We start from the raw sequence: 20,068 nt of genomic DNA, 5'->3' as shown, positions 1-20,068 counted from the left end.
ATTAATTGTATCTATCTACTGATTAAAATCTTTTTAAACAAAATAAATCAGGAAAACGTGATAGTAGCCAAAGTTTAAAAGGTTGTTATTTTCACATTTTGCGTGGTAGTCCCAACTCCCAACTATGCTGTTTTTAGTTCATGCCAAATTCTATAGCTAAAGTTGAATTATATTTTGTTGGAGAATAAAAGTGATAAATCATTCTCTTTTTGTTCTTAATGAAATAATGTATAACCATAATAATGACTAAGATTTGCTTTAGATCATCTCCTCCAAAATTTTCTTTTTTTTTGTCAAAATTTTTTAAACTCGAAGTCAAGTTTCTCTCACGCTTTATTCTATTATCTAAATCATTTGAATGCATATGAAAAAAGAAATAGTTTAGATTATGATAATTTAAATCTTATCGAGAACTAAAATTACAAAATAAAATCCATGTTACATTAAAGAACAACATGAAAATTATACTGAAATCTCATATGATTTTGTTGGTCTTTAAAGATTTTTATTGTTGTGAGTCAAAACATTAACATAAGACTTCGTTTTTGTTACTAAAATTATGCATGTGAAAAAAATTCAACCACTTTATTTAAGTCTGTTACATATAAATAATTAACTATGTCATTATTGAGTGTATTTAAAATATGAAAATTCACCAAGTGCTATTATAGAGGATATTATTGGGAAAAAAAATTCTTGCGCCAAGTTGTCAGATTCATTTGTTGTTATAAACTGAAAAGATGAATAGCCGAACAACAACCAAGTTGCTCTTTACAAGGGGAAAATAGGTTAAATATTTGACCAATTTAAAGAATACGTCTATTTAAAGGCGATATGGCACCCATAACCTTTGAATCTTGGATCCGCCTCTGCTAGCAGGCTTGGGCGTTGCAAATGTATCGGAGCCACTCTTGTGTCAGTCTTGTCGATGTGGACCGTTTAACTGAGTTTAGACAAATCCCGTTAAAACGAGACAAACTTATTAGATACATTCAACTCAAATTTTGAATAATTTTTTGCACGGATTATCAAAGGAGATAATTTGGGAGATGTGTTGTGGATGACGTTAGCAATTATAGTTACTCCTATTTTTTTTACCAAGTTGGACGTAAAAAAAGAGCATTTGCAAGATTAATTAGTATCTCATTTACATTGAATTACGGTGCTGTCAGCATCAAATAAGATTTGCACAATATCTTGCCAATGCTCTCTTTTTGTAGCTGATGCATATTGGTGAAACATCAAATCAAAACAGTTTCTCTAGAAATAAATTAAAGATAAATACGATTTGTTTTAATTAATTAATTTGGTTGTTACTCTGCAAGCACGAAACGTTCCTTTAGCGAATCATAGTACTCTCTATGTCGGTCGGTCGATATATTTTACTAATCACAATCTAATATCACATCTATACTAAATCTTCATACCTAATTAAGAAAATCTAGCATTTAAAAAACGTATATCAAGAGCTAATCTATATCTATATATCTATATAAAGTTAGATAAAAGAAAAGTGATGTAACACTCTCTTTGGCCAAGGATCCTATTTATTCTTTTTCTCAATTTTTTTTCACTATTTTTTCAAATTTTTTTATTTATTATTATTGTACAAAAATGAATGTGTCAATTACTACTCAATTTATTCATATTTTTTAATATAAAAACTTTAATTGTGTTTATTTTCATTACTCCAATGACTTTTGATAATTATAACTCCTAATTCTTATTAATAGTCATGTTCACTATATTCCATATTATGTCCTATAAATAGTCAGGACCCAAAACAAGTCATGAGTGACACCATACTTATGGCATCTCCAACACAATCCTCTATTTTACTCTTCAACTATAGAGTTCTCTATTTTTTCAGACAATCAACTCCAACTCAATTCTCTATTTTACTTTCTAAAAAGGAATCTTTTTCTCTCTCCTCAATATTATATTATTATTTATATTTCATTCTTATTTTCTTATTTCATAATATAAATCATTTCTTCTTTTTGCAAATAATCATTCTATAATCTTTACGTAATACAAAATTTTATTTTTTTTCAAATTCTTCATTAATATAAAATTATATTTTATTCTAAATTTCTAAATAACATAAATTGCAATAAATATTATAAATAATACATATTAATGAACAATTCAAATAAAAATGAACTCATTGATGAAATATAATTGCATCATAAATATTGTATTATCGTAAAATTTAAAATAAATTTTACATAAATACTCAACTTTTAAGACTATTAGGTTACTCTCATGAATATGGGTGTGCATCGGTCGATTCGGTTTTATGTATTATCGGTTCAATTTATCAATTTTTGGTTTCTAAATAGTTTAAACCAATAACCAAACCATAATATATTTTTTATCGGTTTTAGTCCTTAACGGTTCGGTTTTCGATTTAACCAATAAGAAAATATTTATAAAACAAATATATATGACTTTTCTAATAAATTTGATGCGAAAACATAATACTGTAACTTTACAATAATGCTCATAAAATAGAAACAATAATAACAAAGATGAAAAGAACTATACAAGCGTAACACAAAGAGAAATTAAGAGGAATATGGTTCTTACTTTAGATTTTAACGTTTTTTATAATGTGAAATTGTGAACTCAAAGCCATTGTGAAGTGTGAATTGAAGGCTAAAGGACAAAGATAGTAACTACTAAGGTATTAAGATTAATATATAATATTTATGTACAAGTAAAAGTAGTAAATTACTAGTCTTAATGGGTTATCGGTTTACCCAATAACCCAATATTAAAAACCAATACCGAACCGATAACCCAATAATTTTTTTTATAAAACCATTAAAAAATTGTTTACCCAATAACCCAATAATAATAAACCAATAACACTTTTATCGGTTGGTTCGGTTTTTGCACACCTCTACTCATGAATGTTCTATTAATATATTACGGAGTTCAAAATAAGCATTTTTTGTCCTTATTTTTTATGTGTAGCTAAAAATTAGTTTAAATTAACAATTTCATCTTGTGTCCAATTGTTTCGTGTACTAATTTACTTCCCCTATTCCATTTTGAACTATTGCATCAAATATTTGCATGCTCTTTAAAAAGTGTAGTTTAATAATTTGTCAATATAACATAAAAGTAGATTGTTTGAATTATCATGTAATTTTTGTGCATACTTCATAATGAAAAATAATTATAATCTAAATTACTTATTTAAATGACAAAAAAAAAATTTAAAATTAAATTAAAAAAATTGTTAATTCGGGATGAAAGTGGTATACTTTCAATAATGTTTTAGATGTTATATTACTTAGAAAATAATTACAGATATTAGAGACATAATTAATAATCTTATATAATATAAATAATATTAAAATAACTTTAAATTGCATATTTAAAGTGACCATTTCTTTTAAAAAATAAAATAGAAAAATTATTAATTTGGGCAGAAGTAATAACTTGTTGATAATATATTTTTAAATGATGTTACATTAGAAAATAATTACAAATGATAATAATATAATAGAAATAATATTATAATAATCAAAAAAGTAAAATAGAGAGTGAAATAGAGAGTGGTTGGAGAACCCCATTCTCTATTTTACTCTCCAAATATAGAGAATTGGAGAGTAAAATAGAGATGGGTTGGAGATGGTCTTAACCTTCTAGGTGGGCGAACCAAGAAATTCAAACCCTAACATATATTAATCATTTAACTTACAAAATACTAACCATAATGCGGAAGCTTAAATCTTATTAGTGTACGAAACACAAATCCATTAAAGTCTACTATATGTCATTCCCAAAACCTAAAAGTCATCACATCAAGGACATTTAATCTTCAAATACTAAGTCTAAGAGTATTAAAGACACCAAAATAAATGAATAAAATAGTTCATGTCCAAAAACTAAGGACATCATGCCATAACCAAGAGAATCCAACATGAGCTTGAATGAGTAGCTCACCCTGGAACCTGATATGCTAGAGACTGGCTAGAGCTAAGGGCGAGTTGAAGTCGTTGGTACACTCGCTGCACTCCACAAAAGAAAAACACAAGTAGGTCTCAGTACAAGGCAACATGTACTGAGTAGATATCATCGGCCGACTCAAACTAGTAACTAGTATGCATAAAGTAATAGTATAAAATCAACTATAGCATTTAACAGGTGATAAGCAACAAACAACATGAACAAGTGACAATGGAAGCAAGTACGAAATCAATTACAATATCAAGCACACACACGAGGACTCATTCCTCCACACCACGCTCGTTTGGGAAATCGGTTCTTTGAGATTGAGTACATTCAGTTAATTCAATAATTAATTTCCTAAAGTTCAAACCTAAGGGTAAGTCTTAATTCCTCCAATTGTCATAACTTTAATGGAATTTAAATAATTCGATACACCTAATATTTAATGATAATAAAAACGTACCTTATATTATGATAATAAAATAATATTAATTAAAAATGGAAGCTAACTAGTGATGAATCAGTGGCGAGAACCATGCTAACACGGTAACACCTATGCCATAAGTAATAATCTGACCTATTCAATTGTATAAACTACACTTCACTGGAGTATGTTGCCAACTTCAATCTATTTTCAACTATAGGAGTAATGGACCACGTGTATTAGTTAATTTAATTTGTACAAGGACTTCAATCTACCTAAACCAAAGAATAATGATAATAACAATATGATTCGTAATAATTACACCTCCAACCCAAGGCCACAATCACTGATCATTAATGCTTGGTCTAATTTTTCCAATCAAACTCACGTAGCAAAGTATCTTATAACTAGTTAAGCTTCCACCCATTAATTATAAGAATAATCTAATTTGAGTTGAGATTTGAAAATAATATAATAATACATATTGTATGAGCAACAATCTCAATATTGATTTGCTCACCTGAAGCCGCCGTCGGCATCTCTGTTAATCTGCTTGCACGGGTAAGTCTTCTCACCTAATTTATTTCCCCTGATTTAATTGTGAACCAAAATTGCTCGATTTTATTAATTTTATTTCTATCTATGGGCCAAGTGAAATATGATATTCAATAAATTTAAGACTTGGATCGTAATTAATAGTTAATTATTTAATAAATATTCATAAACTAATTTAATTATTAAATTTATCCCATTAATTATATAATGGTAGTTACAAATAGTTCTAAAATACCTATTTAGAATCTATTGAAAGAGTCTTTTATGCAATAAAAAGTTCTAGTACTCAAAACGATCAAATGGGTTGTTACATAAATAGAGGCATTAGAAAATTTTGTTACAAAAGAAATGATTGAATTTATATGTACAGTGGAGCTAGGGATTAACTAGGTGGAGTTTACTCATCTTTTTGGCCAAGAATCAAATATTTTCTATAACTTTATAAAATAGTATTATATAGCTAATATATTGCTTTAAGATATTTTAGTAACAAAAGATTTGATTATTTTAGTGCAGGTGTTTTTTTTTTTTTTTTTGTTAAAAGGGAAAAGTTCATCTTCTCCTTGATATTTGATAAACAGATCGAATTTCATTCTAATAAGCTCCCGCTAGATTATTGGAGAAAATGTATATTTTTTTATTTTATTTAAATCTAAGTCGTAATTTTTATTACTTGAATTTTATTGTAAGAATTTGACAAGAGTTTCATGTAATGCAAATTTTATATTAAATGCTCAATTTCAAATTGCTAAAAAATCATTTTTAATTTTCTTTAATGCAAAACTTAATTGTCTTTATTTTCATTACCCCGTAATTTTTTTATTATCATAATATCTAAAATAATTAATAGTCATATTCATGACATTATTTATTATTCATTTCATAATCCTATAAATAGAAATATTGTAAGACTTTGGAGAAATGATTATATTAGCCTTTTAAATTATTATATTTTCGATTCTTATTTTATTCATTTTTTAATTTGACTTGAAGATCGAATAAAAAGAAGCCTAGTGAATAGTGATCAACTTGTGGGAATGGATGTAAATAAGAGCTCATAAATTATGTATTGATTTTACATGTTTTCTTTTTATTTTATAATGATTAAGATTATAAGAATAATGTTGAATGGAAAACGTGCCTTTTGATATCCCCTATATATATGGAACTTTAATTTTAGTTGGAGATATATATACACAATCATCTAAAAGATTTTCAATTTAAATACTTATTATTGAAGAAAATCGATTGGGGGATGCAAAATTTAGCCATGTCGATATTCTCCACAAGATATTTAGCTACCCCTTTTTCATCATTTAGCCCACCAAAGGCCTTTGTATCAAAAGCCTGCAGCCTCTCTACTGGACAGCCACTTAATCACTCTCCTAATATTTCCACTAATCTAATTTCATCTTCAAATGGAATAACTAATCCTATTAGGCGTTCAGGGAATTACGAGCCTACCATGTGGAATTATGAATACATTCAATCCACACACAATCATTATGTGGTATGTACATTTAATTTCTTTATCCTTGTGTTACGTTATTCAGTATTCAATAATTAAATGAGTATATATAAGCAGTAATTTTTTTTTATGTAGGGAGAGAAGTATATGAAGCGATTTAACGAGCTGAAGGAAGAAACTAAAAAGAATTTGATGATGATGGTTCATGAGGAATCACAAGAATTAGAAAAGTTGGAGTTGATTGATAATTTACAAAGGCTTGGAGTGAGTTACCACTTCAAAGATGAAATTATGCAAATATTGAGGAGCATACATGATCAAAGTAGTAGTGAAGCAATGTCAGCAAATTCATTATATTACACTGCCTTGAAATTTAGGATCTTGAGACAACATGGATTTTATATCTCTCAAGGTGTGCTACCTGTTTCTAATTACCAAACTAATTTCATGAATCTTCTCATATTTGGTCAGTTCTATATATGTCTCGACCAATAAAATTTCTACAAATGTTTTTTTTCTTCTCTAGATATATTGAACGATTTCAAGGATGAGCAAGGTCACTTTAAGCAAAGTCTTTGTAATGATACAAAAGGATTGTTACAATTATATGAAGCTTCATTTCTCTCTACAAAATCTGAAACCTCTACTTTATTGGAGTCAGCTAATACATTCGCGATGTCACATCTAAAAAACTATTTGCACAATTTAAATGGTGATTATCAAGAGAATTGGAGAGTGGAACTAGTGCGCCATGCCCTGGAAGTTCCTTTGCATTGCATGATGCTAAGAGTTGAGACAAGGTGGTACATTGACATTTATGAAAAAATCCCAAATGCTAATCCTCTCCTGATCGAGCTTGCTAAGTTGGATTTCAATTTTGTGCAAGCAATGCACCAACAAGATTTAAGAAATCTATCAAGGTGAGATACCTAAGTTTAACTTCTGTATATTAACCCCGTAATTTAAAAATAATTAAAATAATAATGGGCAAAGGACATAAATCACATACTTTTAAGGCAAAATTACCATTTGTCCCTTATAAGTTTATAATTACAGAAATCCCTCAAACGGATACAATTATATAAGCGCTGATCCATTAATCTGATGCGCGAGATACATTAACCGTTAAGTAAGATACATTATATTTTATACATGATACACTAATCTGATGTACATTTTATACATGATACACTAATCTGATGCGCATTTTATACATAATACACTAATCTGATGCGCTGATACATTAATCCAGCCGGGTCAATATGTTTTACTACTAGTAGTAGAGTGCATGCGTGTTGGATAATAGGCCATGTGGTGGGTATTTGGGCTGAAATGTATTGGGTCAAAATGGACTAAAGTGGGTCATAATCCAGTCCGTCCAACTCTTTTTAAGTTTTAATTTCTTGGACTTTGTTGTGTTTTCTTATAATAAAACTTGTTTCTCTTTATTATATATGGTTTATCTAATCTAACTATACTAAACAAAATATATTTTGGCATCATGAATCAATTTCGGCTAAAATCTTAGATGAGCAGAATTAGACATCGGCGATTCATATTCTTATAGGTTAATTTTACCACCCGTTCATAAAGACGTTTTGTAAGAAGTCTTTGGAGATGATGTACTTTAGATTTTTCCATTAATTTAAGTACGTTCACAGTTTTCTTATATAGCATTAATAACTTTTCCATACATGTAAGGTGGTGGAAGAAGTCATTGCTTGCAGAGAAATTACCATTTACAAGGGATAGAATTGTGGAAGCTTTCCAATGGATAGCTGGCATGATGTTTGAACCTAAAAAGAAGGGATACTGTCGAATAATGTTGACAAAGGTCACTCCTATGGCTACAGTTATAGATGACATTTATGATGTTTATGGCACTATTGATGAATTAGAAATCTTCACTCATGCTATTGAAAGGTCAGTAACTTTCTCAATTTACGTGTTACAGTTTGAATTTTGAGAGTCAAACAATTTAAATTTGACCGTGAATTCAGACATGAAATGTTTTTAAGTTTTTTTTCTGATTACATTCAGAATGGAGATAAAAGCAATGGATGAGCTTCCATGTTATATGAAACTATGTTATCTTGCACTCTTCAACACAAGCACAGAAACTGCGTACGAAGTTCTTAAAGAGCAAGGGATCAACGTCATGCCCTACCTTACAAAATCAGTAATTAAAAATATTTCTACTTGAATTTATTCCCTTATTTCTTATTTTTTAGTACTATATATTTGAGACATATGCATATATATAAAATTAGTGGGCAGATTTATGCAAAGCTTACTTACAAGAAGCAAGATGGTACTACAATGGATATACACCAAGTGTGGATGAATACATGGAAAATGCATGGATTTCAGTTGGAAGTCTGGTGATGGTAGTGAATGCATTTTTCTTAGTCACAAATCCAATTACCAAAGAGGTGTTGGAATACGTATTCTCAAACAAGTACCCTGACATAATTCGTTGGTCTGCTACTATTATTCGTCTTACCGATGACTTAGCCACATCATCTGTACGTTTTTCTATTCTTTTCAATTAATTACATATATAGGTTAAATAAACAGACACTCAAATTTTTGTTCCTATTACTTCAGAATGAAATGAAAAGAGGTGACGTTCCGAAATCAATTCAGTGTTACATGAAAGAGAATGGCGCTAGTGAAGAAGAGGCAAGAAAACATATCAATTTAATGATGAATGAGACATGGAAAATGATAAACACAGCTCAACATGATAATTCATTATTTTGTGAAAAATTCATGGGATGTGCAGTAAATGTTGCAAGAACTGGACAGACCATGTACCAGCATGGAGATGGACACGGAATTCAAAATTCTGAAATTCAGAATCGCATTTCCAAATTATTTTTTGAACACATCACTATTTCCATTCCGTAAAGTTCCTACCCTTTTGTTTGGTCTTTTCATAAATACTCATTATGTACTATACTTCAGATTTTTATGCATTTCTTTTCGATACATATCTATGGAAGGGCCAAAATTATTTTGGCTAGCTCGATGATAAGTGATGCAAATTATAATGAAAATAAATACACTCTTTGTCCTATTTTATTGTGGTACGTACGTTGTTGTTAAGAAAAAAAAACTTATAAAATTTGTGGTTTAATACATTTGTTATATATTTGTGTGACTACAAATCCTATCATTAAGGGTAATAGGGGAATTTAAAATTAAAATATTTTTAATTATAGTAAAGTAACATTCTTTTTTAGACCGAGTAAAAAGAAAATAATGTCACATAAAATAACTGATGGAGTATATGAACACGTCCAGTATTGGTGAAACATCAAATCAAATCAAATCAAATCAAATAAGTAATATTTTCTAGCTGATGCATATTGGGATGCACAAATAACCGATGGAGGGTGTGTTTGGTATGAACAAGTGGATTTCTAACTTATTTTTTCATGTTTGGTTGGTGAATAGAAAATATTTTTTAATGTTTGGTTAGTGAATGAAAAATATTTTTCAGAAAATATTCTTTATTTTGGCTTGAGACTAAAAAATATTTTTTAAGAAAATAATTTCTGATCCAAAAATCAACCCCAATAATTGATCTAGGATCCGACCCCGACACCCAAACTAGGACAAGACCCGATGACCGTTTCAAAATCCCACCTTGAGATCTGACCCAGGACCTGACCTAGACTTTCGAACAAAAAAAATTGTTGGGGATACCTTGGGTGGGGGTGATGGGGTAGGGGTAAGGGGTGGCGTAAAAATGAAAAAATTTAAAATTTGAAATATTTTCCAAAAATAATTATTTAAAAAAAATAAATTTGATGGAGATAGCTTGGGGGAAGGGGGGGGGGGGAGAGGTAGGGAGTTGGCATAAAATGAATTTTTAAAATTTGAAATATTTTTCAAAAAAAAAACATAAAAAATGACGGGAGTGACAGGGGAGTTCGGTACGGTAAAAAAATCTTAAAATTTGAAATATTTTTTAAAATAATTTTTAATTTTTTTTGGGGGGGGAGGGTGGTTTGGGGGTAGAGATAAAAATATATTTGAAATTTAAAAATTATGAAAATTTAAATTTTTTAATTTCTTTTTTGAATGGGGAAGGTCAGGTACGTTATTGGTAGGGTAAGAAAAAAAAATTAAAGGATGAAGTGGAGTTTGAAAAATGTTTTCCTCAATTTTGAAAAAGGAAGTCATTTTCCTTATATTTGAGAAAGGGAAAAAGGATGGATTTATCCCCAAACTTTAATAAATGGTACGTCTATGCCCTCCGTTATACTTTGCGTCCACATAATCCCCTGCCGTCCAATTATAGGTACACACATGCCCCTCTCACTAACTGACCCCTCATTTTTTACACTTGTCTTAATCCTAATGAACGACCCGTTTGACCTTTTTTTTAACCCATAAACCAACTATCCGCCCCCATAACCCAATACCCACCCAATTTCCTCTAAAAGGCATCCTAATTAAAAGATCCAAATTAACAGGTCCCATATCTCACACACAAAACCCTAGCCTAGTTCTGTGTTCCCCTGCAGTTTCTCCCTTTCTTCTTCTGAAATCACCAAACAATATCCAAAATTGCTAACACACCTCCACATCTTTGTTTTGTGTATAACTTCTAATAGAAGTCAGTGATCTTCCCCTTGATCCTTGTTGGGTCATCAGTGGTTACTCCTTGTACATGAATTATTCTATGTTATTGTATCTTTTATGGACAATGGCCATTTTGTGAAAGAACTTGGTGATCCTATCACCCTCTTTAAGACAAAGAGATGTAGACTTTTGTTTCCATGATCGAGCAATCTTCATTTTTATTGACTTCCTCAAAATCCATTAATAATGTAGCTTTCATCCTCAGTCAAAGTCGTCACAGCAAGCATTCTGTCTATATCTGCTAACTGGCTGAGGATGTTCTTTCTTTAAGAGTAAAATTTCCTTGCAAACTTCTATTCTATTGGTTGAGTTTTGCTTTGAGTGCCTTCATTTTACAAGCCAAGATGAGGGAGATGACAGATAGATGAAAAATTGACTACGAAATTATGACCAACACACGATAGATTCGACAAAGACAAGGTGGAATCGACCAACAAACTGGAATCGACGAAAGAACTAGGCTAGGGTTTTTGTGTGTGAGATACGGGACCTGTTAATTTGGGTCTTTTAATTAGGATGCCTTTTAGAGGAAATTGGGTGGATATTGGGTTCTGGGGCGGATAGTTGGTTTATGGGTTTTAAAAAAAGGTCAAACGGGTAGTTCATTAGGATTAAGACACGTGTAAAAAATAAGGGGTCCGTTAGTGAAAGGGGCATGTGTGTACCTATAATTGGACGGCAGGGGCATATGTGGACGCAAAGTATAACGGAGGGCATAGACGTACCATTTATTAAAGTTCGGGAGTAAATCCGTCCTTTTTTCCTTTGAGAAAAATGAGTTGATAATTTGGAAAACATTTTCCAAACATTTAAGTCAACCAAACATGGAGAAATTGAAAAATATTTTCCAGAAAATGTTTTTCACCGTACCAAACACACCCGAAGTATACTCTCTTTTTCTAGCTGATGCATCTTGGTGAAACATCAAATCCAAACATTTTATCTAGAAATAAATTAAAGATACGTATGGAATTGCTTTTTCTCTCTAGTGACACGTTTTAAAGTCGTGCGGGTCTAAACCTACAACGGACAATACGTCACTAGCAGGCTTGGCCGTTGCAAATGGTATCGGAGTCACAAGACTCTTGTGTCAGCCTTGTTGATGTGGACCGTTCAACTGAATTTAAGCAAATCGTTAAAACGAGACAAACTTATTAGATACATTCAACTCAAATTTTGAATAATTTTTTGCACGGATTATCAAAGGAGATAATTTGGGAGATGTGTTGTGGATGACGTTAGCAATTATAGTTACTCCTATTTTTTTTACCAAGTTGGACGTAAAAAAAGAGCATTTGCAAGATTAATTAGTATCTCATTTACATTGAATTACGGTGCTGTCAGCATCAAATAAGATTTGCACAATATCTTGCCAATGCTCTCTTTTTGTAGCTGATGCATATTGGTGAAACATCAAATCAAAACATTTTCTCTAGAAATAAATTAAAGAGAAGTACGATTTGTTTTAATTAATTTGGTTGTTAGCCTGTCAGCACGAAACGGTCCTTTAGCAAATCATGGAACGTTTTCATCATTTGATTTCACTTTTAGTATTTCAATTGAAAACTGTTTTCACTGCGTGTTTTTCAGGTAAGATGATTTAGTTGGAATTAGGTAGAAAAAAATCATGTTTTATAGCACAAATTACTCCGTTTCTTATAATGGTATAGTATGGAATCTCTTTTTCTCTCTATATATATTTATGACAACTTTTAGTTGAGGCTTCAACAAAACTACCAAGTAAAACATTAAACAAGAGAATCAATAGAATGAAGGCAATATTATTCAACAACATAGGGGTGCTATCCTCAAGGCCACCTCCAGCTACTTGTTTATTCTCCATCAGTGGAGGGGAGCCATCATCATCACTAGTTGTATCAAAAGCCTCTACACCAAATCCAACTACTATCCGACGTTCAGGGAATTACAAACCTACTATGTGGGACTTTCAATATATTCAGTCCGTTAACAATCGTTACGCGGTATATTTTTTTGTTACGCTAGCTCCTCTAATTGCATATATATACATGATTGTATTGTTATCACTAATTAATTAACTTTAGCATCATGCGTATAGGGAGATAATTATATGGAGCGGTTAGACAAAGTGAAGAAAGAAATGAAGAAGAATTTGATGATGATGGTTGAGGGATCAATAGAAGAATTAGATGTTAAGTTGGAGTTGATTGATAATTTAGAAAGGCTTGGAGTGAGTTACCACTTCAAGAATGAAATTATGCAAATATTGAAGAGTGTACGTGACCAAATTAGCTGTAGTGATAATTCATTATACTCTACAGCCTTGAAGTTTAGGCTCTTGAGACAACATGGCTTTCATATCTCTCAAGGTACGTAGCTCAGTATCCTTCCGAGTTCCGTGTAAGATGATGTAAGGACATACATACATATATACAAATTTGGTGCGGTATATGTCAATTTATGTGACACAGTTAGGAGTATGAGGGTTGAACTATCTAATTTTTTACATGTGACCACTGTAATTTTTTTTGTGTTGTAGATATATTCAACAATTTCAAGGACGTGAATGGTGATGTGAAGCAAAGTATTTGTAACGACATAAAAGGATTGTTAGAATTATATGAAACATCTTTTCTCTCTACGGAATCAGAATCTGAAACCACTTTGAGAAATGTCACACGATTCACAGAGGCACATCTAAAGAATTATGTTTGCAATCATTCATGTGGAGATCAATACAATAATATAATGATGGAATTAGTGGTACATGCCTTGGAACTTCCAAGACATTGGATGATGCCAAGATTAGAAACAAGGTGGTATATTAGCATTTATGAGAGAATGTCAAATGCTAATCCTCTTTTGCTGGAGCTTGCTAAGTTGGACTTCAACATTGTTCAAGCAACACACCAACACGATTTGAAAATTCTATCAAGGTTAGATAGATAATTAATAAATGGGTAATGCTAAGAAGCGCTGATTTATCTCTTACATGATGATACGTAGCATAAATTTTGATGTAAATAATATAATTAGGTGGTGGAAGAACATATGCCTGGCAGAAAAATTATCATTTTCAAGGAATAGGCTGGTGGAGAATTTGTTTTGGGCTGTGGGGACAAATTTTGAGCCTCAACACAGCTACTTTCGAAGATTGATAACGAAGATCATTGCTTTTGTTGGAATCATAGATGACATTTATGATGTTTATGGCACACTTGATGAGTTGGAACTCTTCACTCTTGCTGTTCAAAGGTCAGTAATTAATTTTAGCCAAATTATTGGTGCACGCTAGAATTGTAGATGTATTTCTTTTATTTTATGATATATATCGATCAATTTGTGCACGCTTTAAATAATCATTGCTTGCTACCAAGATTAATTGGGATTTTTATGAAGAAATTACTGTACAAGTCAATTATTTTCTAGTAATATAAAAAACTAATTTCAGATGGGATACAAAAGCAATGGAAAATCTTCCAGATTATATGAAAGTATGTTATCTTGCACTCATCAATACCACAAATGAAGTGGCGTATGAGGTTCTCAAAAAACATGACATCAACGTCCTACCCTACCTTACAAAATCAGTAACATTCATTCATTCTACTTTATAAATAATTTCTTTTCCCAAAATATTCCCGATTTTCTTCAATATTTAAATGTCTTATATATATGTTATTAATTAGTGGACAGATTTATGCAAATCATACTTACAAGAAGCAAGATGGTACTACAATGGATACAAGCCAAGTCTAGAAGAATACATAGATAATGGATGGATCTCAATTGCAGTTCCAATGGTATTAGTGCATGCATTGTTCCTTGTCACAAATCAAATTACCAAAGAGGCCTTGGATTCCTTAACCAATTATCCTGACATTATTCGATGGAGTGCTACTATTTTTCGTTTCAACAATGATTTGGGGACATCTTCGGTATGCTTTTATACATATCCTTTCTCTAACACAAAATTATTTTACCCAAAAAAAAAAAATTTAAATTTTTGTTTTACAAGTACTTAAAGTTGAATACTTTTATAATGGTTTCTCATCGCGTCAGTCTTTTCCTGGTGTGCAGAGCCCCAACCAAAAAGGTGTTAGAGCTTTATCATTGTGCCTATATAAATTTTGAAATATATAGGTTGAAATCCCTCCAGCAATATAAGCTCTTGTTGATAATCCTGTTAGGTTAAAATAAAATGATCAATTTCATACAAATAATTAAAAAATTATATCTCCTTAAAAATGATGAATAGATGTTTACTATTTATCATTTAATTCAGGATGAATTGAAAAGAGGCGACGTTCCCAAGTCAATTCAGTGTTACATGAACGAAAAGGGTGTTTCAGAAGAAGAAGCAAGAGAGCACATACGATTTTTGATAAAGGAGACATGGGAATTAATGAACAGTAGTGCTCACAAGGAAAACTCCCTATTTTCTGAAACATTTATTGAAATAGCAAAGAATATTGCAAGAACAGCACATTGTATGTATCTGAAAGGAGATAGCCATGGAATTCAAAATACTGATATTAAAAGTAGCATCTCCAACATACTCTTTCACCCTATCATTATTTGAACTAAGACAAGGAATTATTACCCTTTTATTTTATTCTTAAACAAGAATATACATATGTTAAATATATTTGTAACCCTAATTATTAAGGATTCAATTTAAAAGGGTCCAATATTAGTTGAACTCTAATTCTCTTTACATCAATATAAATCAAAAGAATTGTTAAAAAATATGCTTCTCAAGTACTGGCGGAACCCACATGCTTATAGTACACAGCATCTGCTCTTTTCCTTTCAACTTTAGAATATTCCTTTAAGTTATGGATCCTCTTTTACCAAAACTGAAATTAAAAGTTTTAATATATGGTCAGGCTTCTTTCAACCCTCGCTATCAGTCTCCTCTTTTTTAATACTCAATTCAACTATTTCCTGCAAAGAGAGTGAAAGATATATATATATATATATAGTACTAATATTTTTTGTATTTCAAGTTATGTGATATAATTTAATTGAATACGGAATTTAAAAAATATGAAACGATTTTGTAATGTTTTAAACGACCCCATAGTAAATAAATTTTTAAATAGAAGAACATACTTTTGTCAAATAAATAGAACTCAACATGCGTAAAATGATCAGAATGGTCATCAAACATGATCAAATAAGAAAATGTGTCATTCTTTTTTAATCTAACTTAAAAAAAACATGTCCCTAATAACCAAATTTATACATAATATTTTCTCTTATCAAGTGTATAACACAAATATAAACAATTCGATTGCAACTATGCAAGTCCTTTAGTGAAAACAAAGTTTTTGAGAATCCTTTAAATAGAAGTCCTGCAGTTACGTCAAATGACTTTAACACGATGAAGACAAAACGAAGGAACACAAGGTGATCGAGTTGGTCGATCAAGTGATTGATCTCTCAAATGGAGGTTTCAAATTTAAAACTCTCCGCATATTTTCTTGATTAAGCTTATCACATGAAACTCAACTAATGCGTTTTATTTTTCTGATATAATTTGCGAGCTAGCTAGGAGGTGATAAAATGATTTCTTGAAAAAAAAAATCCGTCCAATCCGCTTAATTTTGAGCGGATTCTAATTATTTACTTACCCAATTTAACATTTGTATTCTGTTAATTGAAAAGTTGATTTGATTTGAACTAAACCTATTTTATTTTTATTTTAACTCATTGAAAATTTTTATCAAAACATTTTTAAGCTTAAGAACCTCTTTTTTTTTCTTTGATGCAGCGGTCCATAATAGTAATAAATTTTGTTGATTAGTTTTGTTTTGTAACTAAACAAAATAAAGCAAACAAGTAAAGAATTATGACCTATTATTTTAATTTTTACCTTAATAACAGTTGAGCTATGCAATTTTCGCCTTTTAAGGCTATTATTTAAATTATATTCCTATGTTTAAAAGTTATCCAAATATAACTATTAAACTCTTAAAACATTTTTAAGTCACTAAACATAAGATATTAGATTGATAAAAAAAGTGATCAATCAAATTCAAAAATTTCAAATAAAATGATTTTAATAAATGTTTATCTTAATTTATGTGATATTTTTCTTTTCAGTCAGTTTTTAAAAAATGACAATTTTTTTGTTTGATAAATATTTACGAATAATATCGACATTTTAATCATATTATAACATGCACTTATTTAACAAAAAATTTATAAAAATATGCTTTTCTATTAAGAAACTTATTTGGTCAAATCCATACAATGAAAATGTGATCCCTGGGCCACTTTTGAGGTAGAGGTTAATTGTGACAAAATGTGTTCTCTCAATGGCCTACAAATTACTGCATCACCACTACTTTATTGATCATGTCACGACCCGAATCTACATCCTGGACGTGGCCCGCACTCGAAGATCATTGATGGTCCCCAAGCGAACCCTCATCCTGACTGACTACAAGCGGAAGACTAACTCAAGCATGCAAAAGCTTAAAATTGAATAAAATTCATGAAACTTAAATAGAAAGATTTAACTCAAAAGAAACTCTGAATAAAATAAATTATTCAACTCGCCATAAAATAGGCAACTTAAGTCTTTAAAACATTTAATAAAATAAATGAATAATACAAACTTCTCAACTATACTGACTATCGATGAAGCCTCTAACTGATAAAGATGGAAGTCGGGACAAGACCCACGACATCCTGACTAAACTGAAAAGTAAATGAAATTCTCCGAAAACAAGGAGGCTCACCATAGGTAACTCGAACTCCCGGATGTATCAACGAATCTCCTGTTGATGATCCTGAATACATGTGTCTGTATCATGAGAAGATGCAAGCCAAATGGCTTAGTACATGGAATGTACGAGCATGTAAGAGAAATTACTAAAACATAAACATAAGCTTGAAAAGAATCTGAAAGGAACTGAAGAACTTACCTGGCTAAACTCAACTTAACATAGCCGAACTCATTTCAATAAAAAGCAGTTTAAAACAAGTACAATCTAAAGAAAAGTTGTTTAAAACATGATGTCAACTATGTGTGTATGCAAAAATACAAATAATTCTGAGATGTATGTAAAAATACAAATAAAGTGATGTATATAAAAATACGAAGTACTGTTGTGGGAGCTTCTCTAACCGACAACCATCACATAAGAGCTATTGTGATAATACAACGATCTTCCTCACGCTGCCAGCGCATCCTATACCTTGCCACAGGTATAGGACCTGGACTACTAAGTGGATCCACTAGTCTATGCAAAAATGATTCATCTAAAAAATATGACCCTTTTCTACCCATGATGGCTACATGGTTTATTGAGACGTGAGTTATCTAAACTCAAGCTCGTCCCCATATTGGTGCTCAATACTACTCCCAAAATATGATACTAGCTCTTTATGTTTAAAACATACTTCTTTCTGTGATTTGAAATAATTGCTCAAAATCTTAGCTCAAATGCTATTTTGAAAATCAAGGTTTCCTCTCTTGCTTTATTGTGAAAGCATTTACTCTTTAACTAAAAACTAGCCCAAAGGCTCTTTACTGAAAAACTAGCTCAAAGGCTCTTTTGAAAATCTCAGTTTTCCGTTCTTATTTAAATGTGAAAACATTTTAAACAATTTTTGGAATACATAGTCCCCATATACTTTTATAGAAATGAACTTCAACTTTTACTCTTTATTGAACTCAAAACTTAAGTCTTAAAACAAAGTTAAAACATTTGTAAAAGACTTCTTAAAATATGGTTCATGCCGAATTATGGACGTGAACGACTCGATGCAAGGTTTTCAATAACCATAGATAGATCTCAATACTTGAAACTCAAGAACTTCAATTATACTACTAATTTCAAGAATGCTCAACTCAGAGGGTTCATGCGGAATTATGAGCATGAACTACTCAACTCAAGGACTCAAAGCTACTTCTCATCTCAAGATTGATCGACTTATAATTTTCATGCGGAATTATGGGCATGAACAACTCAACTCATGGACTTCATGGGTAATAGGTAATAGTCCCATGATTAGGATTATAATCTCGGAAGGTTTAGGAACTCAATACTCAAGACTTAAAACTTGAAGATACTACTCCTTTCAAAGATACTAAATTGATGGAGTTCATGCGGAAGTTATGGGCATGAACGACTTGACTCAAGGGTCAAAATATCAATAAGGAACTCAGGCATACGATTCTTCTCATTCTCATACTTACATCTCAAAACTTAACTCAAATCGATGATGAATCTCAAAGGATTCACAATTGAACTCAAAGGCTTTCTTGAACTCTACTCTTAACTCTCTCTTGAATGTGAATTATGAATTCAAGAGTTATGGTTCATGATATGAAGGATCTAGGTGATAGTGTAGACTCATGAATACATTATCCTCACTCTCATGCTCACTTACTCGAAGTTTTGAAACAAGTTATTAGAAGTTGTAGAAGACTCTTCAAAGGACTCAAAGGGACTTTACTCAAAAATAGTTTGAGAGAACTCTCAAGACTTGACTCTCAACTCTACCTTGAATGTGATTTATGAATTCAAGGTTGTGATTTGTGATACGAATGATCTTGTCATGTTTAGGAGTGTTTTTAGATAGTTAAACATGAAAAACGATTAAGAAATCATTGTCTGAAAGCAAGTCCGTGATGCGGAGATGAATTAAAATATTTGGTCGCGAATTAACTTTTGAGGCAGAGAGGTCCATGACCTCTCTGCGACGCGAATACAAACTTTATGAAATGGGGAGGCAAGTCCGCGACGCAGAGCAAGGTGCCAGATTCGCCCGCACTACTAAAAAAATAGTGAATACCGACCTAAAACCGACATCCCAGCTTAGGTCGGAAAAAACTTGGTCGCTATTCAATACCGACCTCTGGAGGTCGGTATTTACTGACCTCTCGAGGTCGATTTTTATTTTATGTCGGAATATTCATTTTTTTAAATTTCGACCTCTAGAGGTCGGTATTTTTATTTTTGTAATGTTGAAATTCCGACCATTGGAGGTCGGTATTTTTATTTTTGTTA

At 31.1% G+C, this 20,068-nt stretch overlaps 2 protein-coding genes across 2 annotated transcripts; both read left to right on the top strand.

Annotated features, from left to right (window-relative positions):
• The first annotated feature begins 6,156 nt into the window (after positions 1-6,156).
• On the top strand, positions 6,157-9,327 carry LOC102591915 ((-)-camphene/tricyclene synthase, chloroplastic). The gene is made up of 7 exons (XM_006351668.2): positions 6,157-6,452; positions 6,546-6,822; positions 6,937-7,330; positions 8,112-8,333; positions 8,451-8,589; positions 8,681-8,935; positions 9,018-9,327. The coding sequence occupies exons 1-7, from the start codon at positions 6,198-6,200 to the stop codon at positions 9,318-9,320; spliced, it is 1,845 nt and encodes a 614-aa protein (XP_006351730.2). The 5' UTR covers positions 6,157-6,197; the 3' UTR covers positions 9,321-9,327.
• Positions 9,328-12,832: 3,505 nt separating this feature from the next.
• Positions 12,833-15,694, top strand: LOC102591566 ((-)-camphene/tricyclene synthase, chloroplastic-like). Its single transcript, XM_006351667.2, has 7 exons — positions 12,833-13,045; positions 13,141-13,411; positions 13,582-13,978; positions 14,079-14,297; positions 14,494-14,632; positions 14,732-14,980; positions 15,328-15,694. Exons 1-7 carry the CDS (start codon positions 12,833-12,835, stop codon positions 15,622-15,624), a joined length of 1,785 nt encoding a protein of 594 aa, XP_006351729.1. The 3' UTR covers positions 15,625-15,694.
• Positions 15,695-20,068: the final 4,374 nt, after the last annotated feature.

The sequence above is a fragment of the Solanum tuberosum genome, unplaced genomic scaffold (genome assembly GCF_000226075.1).
Source record: "Solanum tuberosum cultivar DM 1-3 516 R44 unplaced genomic scaffold, SolTub_3.0 scf00136, whole genome shotgun sequence".
NCBI lineage: Eukaryota > Viridiplantae > Streptophyta > Magnoliopsida > Solanales > Solanaceae > Solanum > Solanum tuberosum.
This window is presented reverse-complemented; position numbering and strand designations above follow the sequence as displayed.

Excerpts from the sequence above, each read along its gene's own strand:
- LOC102591915 (XM_006351668.2), top strand. The coding sequence starts at position 6,198 with ATGCAAAATTTAGCCATGTCGATATTCTCCACAAGATATTTAGCTACC. Across the intron at positions 7,331-8,111 it reads GATTTAAGAAATCTATCAAG|GTGGTGGAAGAAGTCATTGC; the intron begins GTGAGATACCTA and ends CATACATGTAAG. Across the intron at positions 8,590-8,680 it reads TGCCCTACCTTACAAAATCA|TGGGCAGATTTATGCAAAGC; the intron begins GTAATTAAAAAT and ends ATATAAAATTAG.
- LOC102591566 (XM_006351667.2), top strand. The coding sequence starts at position 12,833 with ATGAAGGCAATATTATTCAACAACATAGGGGTGCTATCCTCAAGGCCA. Across the intron at positions 13,412-13,581 it reads TGGCTTTCATATCTCTCAAG|ATATATTCAACAATTTCAAG; the intron begins GTACGTAGCTCA and ends TTTGTGTTGTAG. Across the intron at positions 13,979-14,078 it reads GATTTGAAAATTCTATCAAG|GTGGTGGAAGAACATATGCC; the intron begins GTTAGATAGATA and ends TAATATAATTAG.